The sequence below is a fragment of the Prunus mume genome, linkage group LG6, assembly GCF_029339155.1.
Source record: "Prunus mume cultivar Tortuosa linkage group LG6, ASM2933915v1, whole genome shotgun sequence".
Lineage (NCBI taxonomy): Eukaryota > Viridiplantae > Streptophyta > Magnoliopsida > Rosales > Rosaceae > Prunus > Prunus mume.
In genome coordinates this window covers 18,671,924-18,688,326 of record NC_142703.1, presented here as the reverse complement: position 1 = coordinate 18,688,326, position 16,403 = coordinate 18,671,924, and the positions used below count along the sequence as shown (strand labels likewise).

General features: G+C 34.8%; 2 protein-coding genes across 5 annotated transcripts; one reads left to right on the top strand and one right to left on the bottom strand.

The window, feature by feature from the left end:
• Positions 1–1,520: 1,520 nt before the first annotated feature.
• LOC103335727 (protein DETOXIFICATION 46, chloroplastic-like) lies at positions 1,521–7,112 on the top strand. Its single transcript, XM_008238757.3, has 14 exons — positions 1,521–2,055; positions 2,153–2,247; positions 2,692–2,800; positions 2,975–3,030; positions 3,601–3,656; positions 4,150–4,288; positions 4,401–4,538; positions 5,195–5,263; positions 5,356–5,466; positions 5,656–5,784; positions 6,145–6,222; positions 6,458–6,529; positions 6,633–6,695; positions 6,796–7,112. Exons 1-14 carry the CDS (start codon positions 1,620–1,622, stop codon positions 6,895–6,897), a joined length of 1,653 nt encoding a protein of 550 aa, XP_008236979.2. The 5' UTR covers positions 1,521–1,619; the 3' UTR covers positions 6,898–7,112.
• Positions 7,113–9,423: 2,311 nt separating this feature from the next.
• LOC103335728 (choline/ethanolaminephosphotransferase 1) lies at positions 9,424–14,627 on the bottom strand. Of its 4 annotated transcripts, none has more exons than XM_008238759.2 (18): positions 14,241–14,552; positions 13,643–13,652; positions 13,507–13,557; positions 13,222–13,299; positions 12,998–13,073; positions 12,883–12,905; positions 12,701–12,801; positions 12,311–12,405; positions 12,087–12,155; positions 11,562–11,631; positions 11,326–11,389; positions 11,200–11,240; positions 10,998–11,121; positions 10,750–10,812; positions 10,447–10,505; positions 10,287–10,339; positions 9,948–10,020; positions 9,424–9,684 (listed from the first exon to the last, which is right to left on the bottom strand). In XM_008238759.2, the coding sequence occupies exons 1-18, from the start codon at positions 14,375–14,377 to the stop codon at positions 9,663–9,665; spliced, it is 1,209 nt and encodes a 402-aa protein (XP_008236981.2). In that variant the 5' UTR covers positions 14,378–14,552; the 3' UTR covers positions 9,424–9,662. The 4 variants fall into 4 exon arrangements, with proteins under 4 accessions (XP_008236981.2, XP_088910818.1, XP_088910819.1 ...); XM_089054692.1 differs by having other exon boundaries at positions 11,037–11,121; XM_089054693.1 differs by lacking the exon at positions 13,643–13,652 and having other exon boundaries at positions 14,241–14,627.
• Positions 14,628–16,403: the final 1,776 nt, after the last annotated feature.

Below are 16,403 nucleotides of genomic sequence, written 5' to 3'. Positions count from 1 at the left end.
AACTGTGGGAAAAAGTTCAATTCATAGTAAATCCAAACTACAAAAAAAAAATGGAGAAACGAAGGAAAAATGACAAGAGAAAGGCGGAAAAAAGAAAAGAAATAGGAAGAAGAAGAGAGAGGAGGAAAAGAAGAGAGAGAGAGAGAAATGAAGAAAATAAGAAAAAGAGAGAACATGGGTATTGAAAATATAAACAAAAAAGTACATGGGCTAAAGAGAGAGACTACATAGATATTGGCAACTAAAAATAAAGGGCATGGGCTACAGCCCATACAGCCTAATAGCCGGATTTGTCCCTGTGTATATATAAAGCCACAAGAAGCTAGGTTAATGATTTTTATAGCCGGATTTGTCCCTGCTTGCAGAGAGGCTTTTTTTTTTCTTTTTTCTTTTTTTTTTATAAATAAAATTAAAAAAGATAATAGGTAGTTGTGTTCCATAAAAATAGGATATATTATCTGATTTTTTCTTTTATTTTTAATTTTTTTAAATATGAAAAGTTGTGAATTTACCATATTATCCTCATTTAATTAATAATTTCAATTCTTAATATTTGCATTGACAAAAGACATTTTCTGGTATTTTGAATATTTCCCAATTATTTACCTTTTACTTTATATATTATAGATAAAGTCACAAGTCCCTGTGTATATATACTCCATCATGAAGAAGGACCGGCTTAACTTTGTACCTCAAAAGGTGTTATTGAGTTTCTTTTTAACCAACAGTAGAGGCAAATAAGAATACCACTAGACTACACGAATAGCTAGTTGGTTATGTGTTATTAAGTTACTGATTTGCCTTATGATGCAATGTTACCGATTTTATATCGTTTCCTTATGATGCAATGTATAAAGTATAACTTTATGTTTTTGTCATTTATGTTTGGATTGTGTTTGTATTTTTGTAAGTCATAGGCATAATTTTAACTATTTTGATTTATAGCCCCATAAGGCATGAGTTTTAACCATTTGGATTTGATGAATTTGTTGATAGATAAATATTGATTTGGTTGATTTGGATATTGAATATGTTGATGGATATTGAATATGTTGATTAGAATTTGGATATTGAATATGTTGAATCTTTGAATTTGTAACTTTTTATTTTTAGAATTAATAAAAGATAATATGGGTAGTTATGTTCCATAAAAGTATGGTTTATTATATGATTTGTTTTTAATTTTAATTTTTTTAATATGAAAAAAATGTGAATTTATCATATTATCCTAATTTAATTAATATTTATCAATTTTTAATGTTTAAATTAACAAAAGTATTTTTTGTATTTTGAATGTTTCATCATTCTCTGTTTTTTGATTATATATATATATATATATATAAAACAAAAAAATTATGATATATTGAGTTATATTTCGTAAGCCGTCAGCAGGGGAAAATCGAAAAGCCATCACATATAGCCTATAGGAATATAGGGAAGAAAAGGCCGACAACCTTCCACGTGGCAGCAGCCCATTTCATTTGAATCCAAACCTATATAAACCATCACTGTCTCATGCTTCATCTTCTCCAGTGGACCACTGTCATTCTTCTGTGTTTCTTTCTTGGGTGGAACTTTCTCTGCCCCCATTTTCCCTGAAAATTTGAAAAAGAACAAAAATGCCAAGTAAAACCCTGATAGCTCATCACCCTCTTCACTCCCCTCTCCTCCAAAACCTCACTCACACTTCTCTTTCTCACCCCTCACTCTTCTTCACCAACCCACCGTATTTCTCTTTGACCCCAGGCCTTAACCACACATCTGGCCTCCCAAAGCTACGCTTCTCACCCCCAATACACCGTCGTAATCGGCTGGTGACCGCCTGCACTGTCGACGGGGTTCGTGAACGAGATGATGGGAAAGACTCTTTAGTGTCTGAAGAAGTTGTGGAGGTGAAGAAAGAAGAGTTGGAGAGTCAGAGCTTATGGAACCAAATGAAGGAGATTGTAATGTTTACAGGACCCGCCACTGGGCTTTGGATTTGTGGGCCCCTTATGAGCCTCATCGACACTGTTGTGGTTGGCCGGGGAAGCTCTCTTGAGCTTGCTGCTTTAGGTACTTCATTCAGATTTACTTTAGTTTTTTTTTTTTTTTGGGGGTGTTTTTTAGGGTAGATTTTTAGCTGAGCTCTGTTTATTGGTTTTCAATGCAGGCCCTGGAACTGTGATGTGTGATAATATGAGTTATGTGTTCATGTTCCTTTCTATTGCAACTTCAAATATGATTGCTACTGCGCTTGCAAAGGGGGTAAGTTAGTTTCTCTTCAGATCCCAGATGCCTCTGTGGTGGATAAATGTGTATGCTCGTGTTGATAAGAAAATGAGTTTGACTAGCACTTTCCAATTTTGGGTACTTTTTTGTCACACTGATTCAAAATTTTCTTAGGGAATTAAGTGCAAATTTTCAAGGAATTTGAGAGTATTATATGAATTGTACTGTGTGTTATTCAGAAGTTGAGAAGGTATGAACTTTCAAGGCTGCTAAACAGAGTGGGAGTTGTTGCCAGATTAGGAATTTTTGATATGTACGCCATTAAGTACATTTATTGCAATGACATAAAACTACGTTTCTCTTTCTTTAAAATTCTTTATTTCTCTGACTTTCGAATTCTTGTGCAGGATTGTATGCAATGTTAATCACTATTTTCTCTTGCATGATTTAGGTATATTGTTTGATTATCTAGTGGTGCAGGATAGAAATGAAGTGCAGCATCACATATCCATCTTGCTCTTTGTTGGATTGACCTGTGGCTGCTTAATGCTTTTATTTACAAGATTTTTCGGTTCATGGGCGCTAACTGGTAATAAGAACTGGTTTTCAATATCTTTACATTACAGAAAGATTGAGTGCTTGATTTTGTTTGTTTTCTATTGATTAAAGCATTTTAGCACATTAGTAGAATATGAGAGTTTTCTGGGTCTGTAAAAGTAGCATATATAGAAGAGTCATGACTGATGCAATTCTAACTTTTCAGCTTTTGCTGGATCAAAGAATGCGCATATTATTCCTGCAGCAAATACATATGTTCAGGTGCCTTTCCTTTGAGCTTAAAAATGTTGGTTACTCCTCTTTGAGAAGATGGTTTCCTTTAAATCATTTACCTGGTCAGGAAATGTTAAAATATCATAAAAGCTCCTTCTTTTTCTTTGTTCATTTTCTCTTAGTCATTAGAAGGTCTTGTATGCCTAGAATGATAATGTGGTAGACTTTGCATTATCTTGTCCAGATATAACGTAAAAGGTTCTTCTTCTTCTTTATTTTTTTTGGGCTATTGGCAATGTTTATATTTATCATATGTGAGATCCACGTCAATACATGCGAAAGAGTTCTGAAAAATGTATCTACACCATTAATTTGTGCACGAAAAGAAAGCTTATTTCTTAATAATATCTCATTAGTAGGTGGAACTCAGACCAAATCTTTTCTCTAACTGATTATGATGTCCCCCACTTGTATGTGTTATCTTTCTTGGCATACCCTTATACTTCTTCTTCTATGACCAGTAAATAGATTCCTTGTCCTGGTTTTGTCTGCAACATACTCCTGCACTTGATTTCTTTTAAAGACTTTCTAATTGAACAGAATGTTTTCTGTTGGTAGATACGAGGTTTGGCATGGCCTGCAATTCTTGTTGGTTGGGTTACTCAGAGTGCAAGGTTACATGTCTCTTCTACTTTTCCTTGTATTATCTACAGCATAAACATCTAGCGAGTTGATGATTAGAAACAAATCTATAAAATCTTTGAAGATGTAGTTGTCTTCTTTGTTCAAAGTCATTGGCAACAACACCATAATGGATATTGTAAGTCTTAAATCTTTTTAAGACAGGGATTATTAAATCTTTTGGGTGAGAAGAAATAACTGCTAGAGAAAGTTTGGCACCATTTTAGGCATTGCAAAACATGAATGATTTTATAAACTATCATGGAAAAAACAAATGTGAACAAGCATTCTTATTTTACTTGAATCGCATTTATTGCCTAAGGAAAGTTCTCTGACTTGTCAAAAACCAGTATAAAACAAGCATTCATATTTTGACTTGAAATACTTATTTATTGCCTAAGTGAAAGTTATCTCTGGCAGGGGATTTTAATTGCTGAGGTTAATGAGATCGTGTACATACTCTGATATTCTAAATCTGTTTCCCAGTCTTGGCATGAAAGATTCCTGGGGTCCTTTGAAGGCCTTGGCTGTAGCCAGTGTTATAAATGGCATTGGTGATGTAGTCCTTTGCAGTTTTTTAGGCTATGGTATTGCTGGTGCAGCATGGGCAACAATGGTGTCACAGGTATGTGGGCCAAACATATTAACATATATCACATAAGGTTTGAATTTTTTTTGTCATAAGTCCATGACACATCAATTAACTTTTCCATTACTATTGACTGGTATGACTTTAGGTTGTTGCAGGATATATGATGATTGAAGCTCTGAACAAGAAAGGATACAATGCCTATGCCATCTCTGTTCCCTCGCCCGAAGAATTTGTAACAGTACTTGGGCTTGCTGCTCCAGTGTTTGTGACAATGATTTCTAAGGTTACAATTTATGCAATTATCTTTCTTGATCTAGTCTCATGTGTTCCTTTTTCATAATCCACCAATGTAGATGTTGATATTCCCCAGAAGAATGACTAGAAATATTACTGCCTTTTCTAACAACTTCAGAATAATGTATCTTCACAATATGAAGGCATTACAGTCTTCATAAAATGACCAAGCAGGGCATCACATGCCTGACACAAAATAACTTAAGCATCATGTGCCTATAAGTTGGATAGGATCATCCATAACAGTAAGAGATCATGTGTCTTAACAAAATGATTAATGTGTTTCGGTTACAAGGGAGGCCAGAGGGGAGGGGAGAGTCAAACTCTAGCCTTAGGGGTAGGAGTAAATGCTCATAACCACTAGGTCGTAGAATCGATGCTCTGATACCATGTTAAGAAAACAAGGGAGAGAAATCAGAGAATTAGATGCTTTAATCATAACATTAAACAAGGGTTTGAATAGAATGAACTCCTAATCAGTAATAGGATACCAACTAACAAACAAATCACTTAATTATGAAAATATTGACACTTGTTGGAGACCAAATCATAGTAAAGAAACACACTAGTGACCGGATATTCAAACTAATTTAGAATCCAAATCCAAATATACTTTATTCTCTAATACTGATTTGTGGTTTATAGATAGCTTTCTTCTCTCTCGTTGTATATTTTGCAACGTCAATGGGAACAAACATCACGGCTGCTCATCAGGTTAGGTTTGGTCAAACTTGTCGTGTTAGTTGATTATTCTTTTTGAAGGTAAGTGATGTTTATTTTTATTGATGACTTACCATTTCCTCTAGGTCATGATCCAAACATTCTTCATCTGTACTGTGTGGGGCGAACCTCTCTCTCAAACTGCACAATCATTTATGCCTGAGTTGATATATGGCGCAAATCGTAGTTTGCCCAAGGTTTGTCATACTCAAATTCTATCCATATGGACTTTTAATCTTGGTAGTATATGTTGAGAATTGAAGAACTTCCATGTGTATTTTGTTTTGGACAATTAAGTTGTACATAACACTCCCATTTTGATGAATATAACGGGGATGATGGCTATTTTGTTAATTGTGTTCTGAAAACTTTATGATATCAAACAGGCTCGAATGCTGCTCAAGTCACTTGTCATTGTTGGAGCTATCATTGGTTCAGTATTAGGAATTGGAGGAACATGTGTTCCATGGTTGTTTCCGAACATCTTTACACCTGACCAAAAGATCATACAGGAGGTTGGCTTTTTTTCTTTTCTTTTTTGGATCTTTTTAACATCTTCCTAATTTCTATTCCTTTGTGCTATGGTATCTCGAGGAAGGAAAAAATCAAGTTGGTTTTAGCGCTTCTTTATAAATTGTCAATCCTTCTAAAATATATGCAGGCTTCCACCAAATCACAAGGTATAAGTTGGTTGTGAGTCTTGATGACTGCTCTTAAACTGAATCCCCACCATATATTCTTCCAATGATCTGAACTTTTGAGCTCCATATATATTGAATATTGACGCAGGGCGCTTTTCCTTGATCATGAAAAGTTGTGATAAAATTGTTCCACAAATAGAATTCCTCTTGATACTCTCTTATGTGTTGATGCAGATGCATAAAGTGCTGATACAATTTTTTTTGGCACTGGCTGTGACACCTGCCATTCTCTGCTTTGAGGGAACACTGCTGGTATGTTTCATTTTATCTTCAGTATGTTGATTTTTCACATGTTATTAGAAACCTTGTCTTTGCACATCTTCTGCCTGCCTTTTGGACCAAAGATCGATGAATACTGAGTCCTGTATGCATTGTGTCCAGTGAAGCAATAGGCAATTCATCCTGTTTATTTTGTTGCTTGGTTTGCAATAAAATAAATACCTTGGAATAAACAAAATTCATCCTGTTTATTGTTTGTTCTTTTCAGGCCGGACGAGATCTAAGATTTATTAGTCTGTCAATGAGTGGATGCTTGTCTTTAGGTTCACTTCTACTGCTGGTGAGTAGTTTTTCAATTTTCTGGTGTATAATTACTTTTTAGTTTATTTATAGTTTACAACTTACTTTTTATGTACACTACCATTCCATTTTTCTTTCACCAGCTTGTGAGTAGTAGAGGATATGGCCTAGCAGGCTGCTGGTGGGCAGTGGTAGGATTTCAATGGGTAAGACCAACACCTAAGGCTTCACATGCCCACTTTTGACCTATTTGAACTTATCTGAATATCTGATCACAAAAGAACTCATCTGAATTTTCATTTGTAGGCACGGCTTTTTCTCTCCCTACGACGCCTTATATCTCCTACCGGCATACTTTACTCTGAAGATATGAGCCAGTATAATCTGGAAGAACTCAGAGCTGTTTAGTTTAGGAATCATACGAATACATGAGATAAGGCCATCTCCAGTCATAGAACTAAATGTAGTCCGGGGCTAAAAATTTAGCCCTCCAAAATATTAATTTTTTAAAGAAGTGCAGGGCTATATTTTTCCATCTCCATCCATACAGGGCTATATTTCAGGGTCCTTCATATTTTATTATTTTGAGAAAAACTATGATACAATACTCATACATTCTACAACTATATATTTTTTAATTTAATTATAATTTTTTTAAACAACACTTGAAAACATTTAAAAAGGTGATCACATGTAAAAAAAAAAAATTTTTTTTTTTTAAATTTTTAAAAAAGATGGGTTTCAATGGTATGACCTCCAACGGTCATGACCAATAATTTTTTTATAATTTTTTCTTAATTACATGAATAAAAGGTGACATTTTAAAAGGTGACCACATTTTAAAAAGAAAAAAAAAGGATTGGTTTTCAATGGTCTAACCTACAACGATCATGACCAATACTTTTTGAGATTTTCTATTTAAACTTCACACTTCTCTTAGTTCACCCCAATTTTTAATTTAAATTTTTACAATTTCTAAGAAAACCTCACTATCTTCCCAAGCTACCTTTAAATACACCCTAAGCTGAAAAAAAAAAAAAAAAAAAAAAGAAATAAAAGAGATTTTCTATTTAAACCCCACAATTTTCTTTGTTCATCCCAATACTTAAATCATTAAACAATATAGGTAGTATACATGAGATTTTGTTGTTTTCACAAACTGTTTTTATCATGTGATTAGATCATATGAGAAATTGTAGTTTGTTTGGTTTCGTTTTATGATGACAGTGAAAACCAATGACCACAACGGAAAAGTGGCATTTAGCCTACTGAGATGATATAATAACGAAGTCACTTGTTATTTGAGAACATTGCTATAGTAAAAATGGCATTTAAGATTATAATCGTAATATACTTTTCTAAAACTTAATATGAAGAGTGGTGGGGTGTGTGAGGTGTGTGTATAGATTAGGGGTGGGCTCGGTTTGGTTTGGTTCGGTTTTGAGCCCAAACCGTGCGTCGAACCATGAACATCGGTTTGGAGAAAATTCAAAGAACCAATGAGGTGGGAAATCGATAATCTCGGTTAACCGGTTATCTCGGTTTGGTTTGGTGAAAACCTGCTTGAAAACATTTAGACTCTAAATTCATTCAAACTCAAACATTCATTCAAAACCTGCTTGAAATTCATTCACGATTCACATCATAGCATATTTAAATTCATTCATTCAATCAATCCTTTCAAACTAAAACATATGCATCATTCATCATTCACATCTATCCAAAGTTTCAAAGTAAACCATATGCATCATTCACCATTCACGTGTATTATAATTATTTAATTACATATAATTTAACATATTCGGTTTGGTTCGGTTAACCGATGGTTTTTAAAATTAGGAACCGAACACCGAACCATGACCACCGTTTGGTCCGGTTCATGCATGACCAAAAAGAGAAGGAAGAAAACCAAACCAAACCGAACCAACCGGTTTGGTTCGGCCGGTTTGGCGGTTTTCAGTCCCATATGCTCAACTCTAGTATAGATGTACTAGTGTTAAGTATTAAGTTGGATGACTTTTTTTGTCTTTTTACACAATAATAACATTTATAGCTTAATGATTTAAATATTGGGGTGAACAAAGAGAAATGCGGAGTTTAAATAGAAATTCTCTACTTTTTATACTTTTTTTCTTAAACAACATGAATTAAAAGCACATGCATGGTCCACAAAAATTTGGCTAGGCTAAAGTGAGCTACATGTAGCGGTTGGAGGCTAAAATGCCAAATTTGCCCAAAATTTTGGTTAGCCCATAACTGAATATGAGTTTTGCATTATATTATGGCTATAGTTGAGATATAACCCATGATTGGAAATGGCCTGAGTGGTCGTAACATAAGGATCAAAATTCACATTTCAGTGTTAATGTATGACAAATTATCCAAAAATGAGGTTGCCACTATTTTATCTGCAACAAGGCTGAAAGCAAGCAGCGGTGCTGCCTCAAGCATGTCGTCCAATAAAAGCATGAGTAGTTATGATACCGTATGTGAGCATGCTCGCATTCATATTCCAATCCTCAACTAGTTGGCATATCTCGTCTACAATCATAAAATCAGGCTAATGTAACTTACATGTCCCCTATCTCTAATATTATAAAGTCATGCCGCCTAACTTACCGAGGCTTTCAAATATTTCCGTGCACAATTGTGGTGTTTCTTCCCTTCTGCCTTGAATTCATTAAATCTGTTTAAAGCACTGGTTGTCTCTTCTCTAGCTAGTTTTAAAAATTTTGCGATGGAAAAAAAATCATTGTATAATATATGCAGGATCACTGGGTTCCGTAGGGCATGATTTTACCCTAAACAACGCAACGCAATGCTCAAACCCAATTGTATCTTTACAAATTTCAAATGATGCAATAAGCGAAGAGAACATGCCTAAATAATCTAGTTCTACTCTATTCTCAAAGTGGGAACAACAACAAAAAAAACTAATACAACGGTGAGGATGAATTAAATGGATCTTCATCACTCACAACTCATCTTATACCAAATTTATATTGACAAAAAACCTCAATATGGCTGCATCTTTCTTGACTAGCCAGCATGGCTTAAAAAAGAAATTGAAAACTCAGAAATTGGATGTAAAGTGGATACTTCTATTTAGAGTACGAAAAAGATACATGCACCCGGAAAAAAAAAAGGTGCCCAGTAGTAAACACCAGCAAAATTCAAGCTTCCTTCCTAGTTATCCTGTAATTCAACATGAAACTGAAAGTTAGGATCTCAAAGTATAGTAAGAAATGGCCCTCGCCAATTAGATGGAACAGAAGTATGCGAATGGAAGAAAACTGTCATCTGGGTGAAAGAATGAGCACATAATACCACCTTCATTTAAATTTCAGACAGATATTAGTCTAAAAATTATTTGAACCTGGTAGGCCGTGAAAACAAAATGCCAAATTCTGCAAGATTGGTGGCTAATAAATGCTTTGAATGTAACACCACATTCTCACCTAAAGCAATAAATTCCCAAGGCTGTCGTGATTTCATGAACGACTGAAGTTGCAAAGTGAAGATAGAGTGTCGCTGTGTTCAGAGAAAGAGAAACATCAGCCAAAAGACATGATAACATGAAATTAGATTTTTAAGTACATATTCAATCCCTATTAAGACTGCACTTGCAAATGCCTATGTTGTTTTCCAAAACACTAAAAAATTTCTCAACAAAAGAAAAATAAATTGCTAACAGGAAGCAGCTGAAGGCCAAAAAAGGCACTTAAAATCTGTCTTGAGAAAATGGTGATTGTGCCATGTATTTCCAATACGTGCACCAAAGGAACAAATTACAGTACCTGTAAATGCACAGTAACCAAGAAGAACCAAGCTCTCATCAACCGATGGAACTCTGCAACAAAAGGTGCACAGGAAGTTCAAGAGAAGAGAAACATCAGGACTATCAAGAACAGACGAACAATATTCAGAGCTCAGAAAGTAATATCAAATATAACATACCCGTCATTCAATCTAGCTGTGAGTGCATTTGCAATGGCAAATGGAAGATACAACAATGACTGTACAGAATAATAAATATTGTAATTAGTAATCTAATCTGGTCTTTAATAAATAAAAAAATCATACAAAAGTTATTGATAATAATAACTGGATAATACTTTAACATTCAATTCTCCCAGATAAGTAAAAATTTGTAAATGAAGCCTTCTTTCCCAGGAGAAAAGTATCATGCTATTACTATAGTTTTTAGAAATAGACCCTCAACAGACTGTAAAATTCCAATGCTTTGGGATTGTTACATACCATGCACATTCCAGTTTTCAAACCCTTTGGCTCATCACACAAGTGCGCAAGAATCATACTTCCCTGCCAAAACAAAGCTTTCTTCAACAACAATGGTATAATAAAGGATTTGATTGTCTACCCGCCCATTAAAATGACATTATTCAAAATCTAGGACACTCACAGAACCAACAGCAAGCAATTACATTCAAGATGGACGATTGAGAAACTTTAACAGATTTGGTTATAAAGAAACACGGATATCCTACCACAAGGTACCCAAATATAAAGAAACACGGATATCCTACCACAAGGTACCCAAAAGCAAGTCCAGTTCCCACTACGACTAAATGTGGATAGTTCCCCATAATGTCAGCTGGTGACAAGTAACCCCTGCATATAAATAATTTGATTTTTTACTTTCATAAAGAAGACAAAAGGTAAGTGTGGACACAAAGAATATAGACATACCATGCCAAAACTCCTCCCAAAAGAACAGCAAAAGGGTAAAGCTGGGATGAAACAATATTGAACACCTATTAGGCCAATTAAATATCGAAAATTAACATACAAAAATCCAAAAGATAATAGCATTACCATTGCCAGTGCCAATAGCATGCTTGCTTTCCTTGCCTGAACAACCTTATAAACATTGCACACACTGCACACAAAAAATCCGAAAGATAACAGCATTACCATTCAACTGACTATTTACACATGAGGTCCACCAAATCATGTGCATTGTTTGGGGAGGAGACAAACTATATTGAGTCACTCACAAAATATAGGAAGATGACTCAAATTCAACATTCAGGGAACAAGGAATTACATACTTGAACGTGACCGTTGGGATAACAGCAAAAGCTACCATTAGAAACAACACAGCTTTGTATGTTGTAATTTCTGAAGCCAAAAACAGAAAGGAATTAAATTCAGACCAATTGCAATAGAAGTACGAATTTTTCATGAAGCAGCAGATGAAAAAGCAGTGTTCCGAAATTGATAAAAACAAGGGAGTAAGAATGCATACATGTTAAATAGACTTTGAGCTATATATATAGAGATGGATTGGAAATAAATATGCAAAATGTCTGGCAGGCTTATTCTATTAACTTGCATATAAAGCGAACAAGAAGCAGCAGCGACCAACACTTACAACTCAATAGTAACGCATTCGGATAAATAAAACAATATAAAACATCAATCAGGTAATGGAAGGTGTGCCAACTACCACCAAGTATTCATAGAAGGGTGTTTAAATCAAAGCACGCAATCAAGTCTCGCAAAATGTAGATTCTGTACATGGGTTCAATGCGAAATAAAATTTGTAGGCTCAACTAAAATAGGCACAGCCTTACCATGAATAAATGGGACCCAACTAAGAAAAGGCAGAGACTTTCCAAATTGTTGAGCCCACCACTCAGAACCTGAAAAGGTTAAGCAATTTCAAATCAATTTAAATGTAAATGGAGAAAAGAAAAAGTAAAACCCAAGTAAAAGAAAAAAAAAATAGTGTATTCGTTTAAAAATAAACTTTCAAGCTCTACATACAAAGAATAGCAGGAGGAGATTATGAGCTTACCAACAATAGCTGTGAAAAAATGGGACAAATATATCAGCATTAGACCCTCTGTGGGCCCATTAACGGCAGGAAGGATCAGGGTATTGGTGAAGTAACTGGATCAATAAAGTAATATATCAGTGCTGCTAACAAAACATCCAAGTTTCATATAAAGTATTCTATGCAGGGTCAGAGTAGACAACCCTCTAAGCAAGCATGTGAATCAACACTCCCCAATTATAAAATGGAAAATTTCAGAAACATTATAACTTCAGAGTCCAAAATAACACATATTATGGATTGTTCTTTTGGAGGGAAGGAGGGAGGGAGGAGGGAGGGAGGGAGGGAGTAGTATAAAGGTCAGACATGCATAACGACTAATAACATATCAAACTAGGTTGGGCAACTTACTGCTCCCATGTTGCACAATAAAATGGAACAGCTGAAATCACCCAAAACCAGAAGGTAGTTCTTCCACACATTGCAGTACTCCCAAAAGCCAATCCTTCAAACTAAATAAACACATACGGAATATGAAAAAAGCATTTGAATTTCAGGGCTATGAAATTACCAGAAAAGATGAAGACACATACCGCACATGCAAGGGCATCACAACCTGCAATACAGTGAGATTGCCCAGAATATAATCCATCAATAATCAACTCTTGTTTTACAAAGATAGAAGCAAAACATATTACGTTGCATTACCATGGTCAAAAAGTTCCCCCAATGGACTTGAGGAATCTGTCCGTCTTGCTTGCTTCCCATCAACAGCATCAAAGGTCTAAGATATTTGTGAAAAGGTCAAACAAGCAAGTGATTGAAAATGGGAAATACCAATGAAAACAAAATAGTAATGCATAACAGTAAAGAGGCACACCACCAAAAAAAAAAATCAAAGGCAACACTGCTTAAATAGTAGTTAAGCCAACCTGATATAAGAAAAGTAGCAATCCATGAGCGAAATTAACCCATCTAGGAGGAGCTGAATCCAATCTAGGTGAATATATCTGAGAAAAAAATCATTAAGCAAATTCAATGGGAGCTTACTAATAACAACTTTCTACTTTACGCATTATACACAAAACAGCCAGTGGATATATTTTTACATTCATAAAAAATTACAAATAAATGTGAAAGTAAAAGTAAAATATAAGCATTAACAAAAAAGGAAAACTAACAAAAAAATTAAAAAGATGATAAGAAAATTCACTCACATATCCAAGCAGCGCAGATGTGAGCAAGAACATGAATCCCATTAGTGTTATCTGGCCAAAAATAAAGCATAACCATCAATTAATAGGCAACGGTATCAAAATAATTAAACATAGTTGGGAGTAAATGTCATTATACCATGTTGGGCCTGAAAAAGAACACAGAAACCCAAACGCGCACATAGACCAAAGAAAAAGAAAAAGTTAGTAAATGGCAGGAAAAATAACCTTAAACCAGCACTGTTAAATCATAAGCAAGTTATAAAAGCAAGACATAAACAAATCTCAAGAAAAGTACTAAACTCTTCGTTCTTGTAAATTCAATATACCAAATAAGAGCATAATTAACCAATCTCCTTAGCTAATAGCTGCATTTGGGATAAACACACAAGTTCTTGGCATCTTGGCATTGTAACTTTACAATATGTAGTTCTATCTAGAACTAGACATGCAATCAACAAATCCCATCCATTTTGATGTTTTCTTAACATAAATGTATCATATGTAGGCTACCAAATAACCAAATAACCAAATTCAAGATTTTACCCAGCACAAACTAATCATAACAGACCTTCAGCACCAAAATTCAAAAATAGACATGCTCATGCACACGTACACTAATAATAAAATAATGATCTTACCAACCAATTCAACCCAGAGAGAACAGTGCGTAAGAAAAAAATAAAGTTACTCTAGCTTTTAAAATAAAATAAAAGAAAACAGATTAAGAAACTTACGGCATCCAAAGGGGAAATATTTTAACGAAGCGACACCAAAAGGGTTGCAATACATATTTCGCAGTGTAGGAGTGATCCACACCACTATACTTATATTTATGCAAAGCAGCCACACCATGTGCCCCAATGTACCCCATCTCTTCGAAATCAAGCTGTGGTTTTTTGTTTCGAAGAAGATCCAATCAAGACTCAGTACAACGAGGCGGGGAAAGGCGTGAGGAGGCGTTGCAAGGCGTGGCCAGGAGGAGCGAGGCGGAGCAATGCGGCGCCAGATCTGGACACTTCTGAACCGGAAGAGAATTGCGCAGATGAGTCTGCAAATTGGCTGCGAGGAAGAATCGCGCCTTTTTTTTTTTTTTTTCCCCTCAGGTTTAAATGAAACGACTCGTTTCATTTGAGTGTTTTGAAAAATATAAAACGCAAGCTGTGTAGCTCCTTTTTTTTTTAGTTTCATTAAAACATCCAAAATAGGAAATGAAATTATAAAAAAAACCAAACAACCAAAACACTTTATAAACATACCCAAAACCCATCATTACACACACACTCAAAACTCATTTATAAACACATCCAAAAAATATACAATTGTTGATTTTAGAGTTGATTTTGGGTGTGTTTCTATGTTTAAATAGTATTTGGGTTTTTTTATATATACATGTCTAGGATTGGGTTTATTTATAAATTTGTATTTTTTTTTTTGGTAACAGAGGGGGCTAACGACCAAGAAACAAGCCAGCCAACTAGAAGCAGAGAAGACGAGGCTGAAGTCTACCCTTGTATCAGCAGCCAGGATGTTAGTAATGCAAGCGGCATGTCATCAAAGATACAGACCTAGATTAAAATCAAAACTATTAGCAGCAAAGCATCAGCTGCACAGTTTTAATATTAATGAAAGGCAAAACGACACTTGTAGTCCTATGGTTTTAAACTTTCACCACTAAGGTCCCTGTAGTTTCAATTTCGTCACTTTTGCCATTGTGGTATAAGAGTCCAAGCAATTCAAGGACATTTCTCAATTTTCGTTAGATTCCTTTTAGTTTTGTTAGGACATCAGCTGTTGCCGTTAGTTATTGAACAAGTGGAGGGGCATTAAGGTAAAATCCCCTATAACACGACGACTTGAATCCTCAAACAGAAATTAGGGATTTCTTTTGGGCCTTTTAGGGTTTAATTGAAAAATTCTCATTTGTGCATAAAAGTTAATCGATTGAAGAAGTTGGTTACATAACTAAAATGACCAAGAGCATAGGAGAAGGCAGTGGAAGCTTGAACAAACCAGGTTAGAAAGAGCTTGATTATTTAACTTAGTTTCAATTTGATATAGGGGCTTTCAATGGTTAAAGTGTTTGTTGCTTTCAATACTTTGTTTTTTCGATTGTCTGCATGTGTTATTTCTTATCCCTAATTTGTAGTCTTTTGTACTAGGTTGAGTTTGTCTCTTAGTGGAATAGTTGGTGGAAAAGTAAAGACTTTAGGAAGTAAAAGTTTTTTTTTTTGTTGGAATATGAAGTAAAGGCAGTGGTCCCGTGCATATTTTCACTACCAAATGCTTTAAGAAGAATAGTGTCCCTATTTATTTGCATAAAGTATTCAATATGCATGGTTTGCATTTTTGTTCTTATTTGGTTATGCTAAAATTTTCCACATGTTGGGCCACCACAATTGATTTATAATGCAGCATTTGATGACGTTCCATATGCATTTTTTGATGAGGATTTTAATTATGAGTCACAGTTGATCCAAGGATATGTAGAACAAGTGCGTAATATAGGAACTATAGATGTTCCTGTAGAGCTGGCAGGGAATGTCATCAATGAAGAGGGTAATGAAGAAGAAAATGGTGAAGAAGAGAGTATTGAAGAAGACACTGATATTGATGGTAGAAGAAGAAGATTAGAATTTGAAGATAATGCTGATGAATTAGATAAGGAGATTTATGAGAGTGACAATGATGCTGCTCTAAATGACAACAACGAATTTGATGTAAATCTTCGATCCAACTTTGGGAGAGTAGGAAATACTTATCTTCCTAAAGATTTTGTGGCTGCTGCTTGTGAAGAAGACAGTGATACAAACTCTAAGAAAGGATTTGACTCTCCTAATTACTCTTCAAATGAGAAAGGTGAAAGAATGAGAAAATTTCCAGAGTTTTGTAAGTTTGAT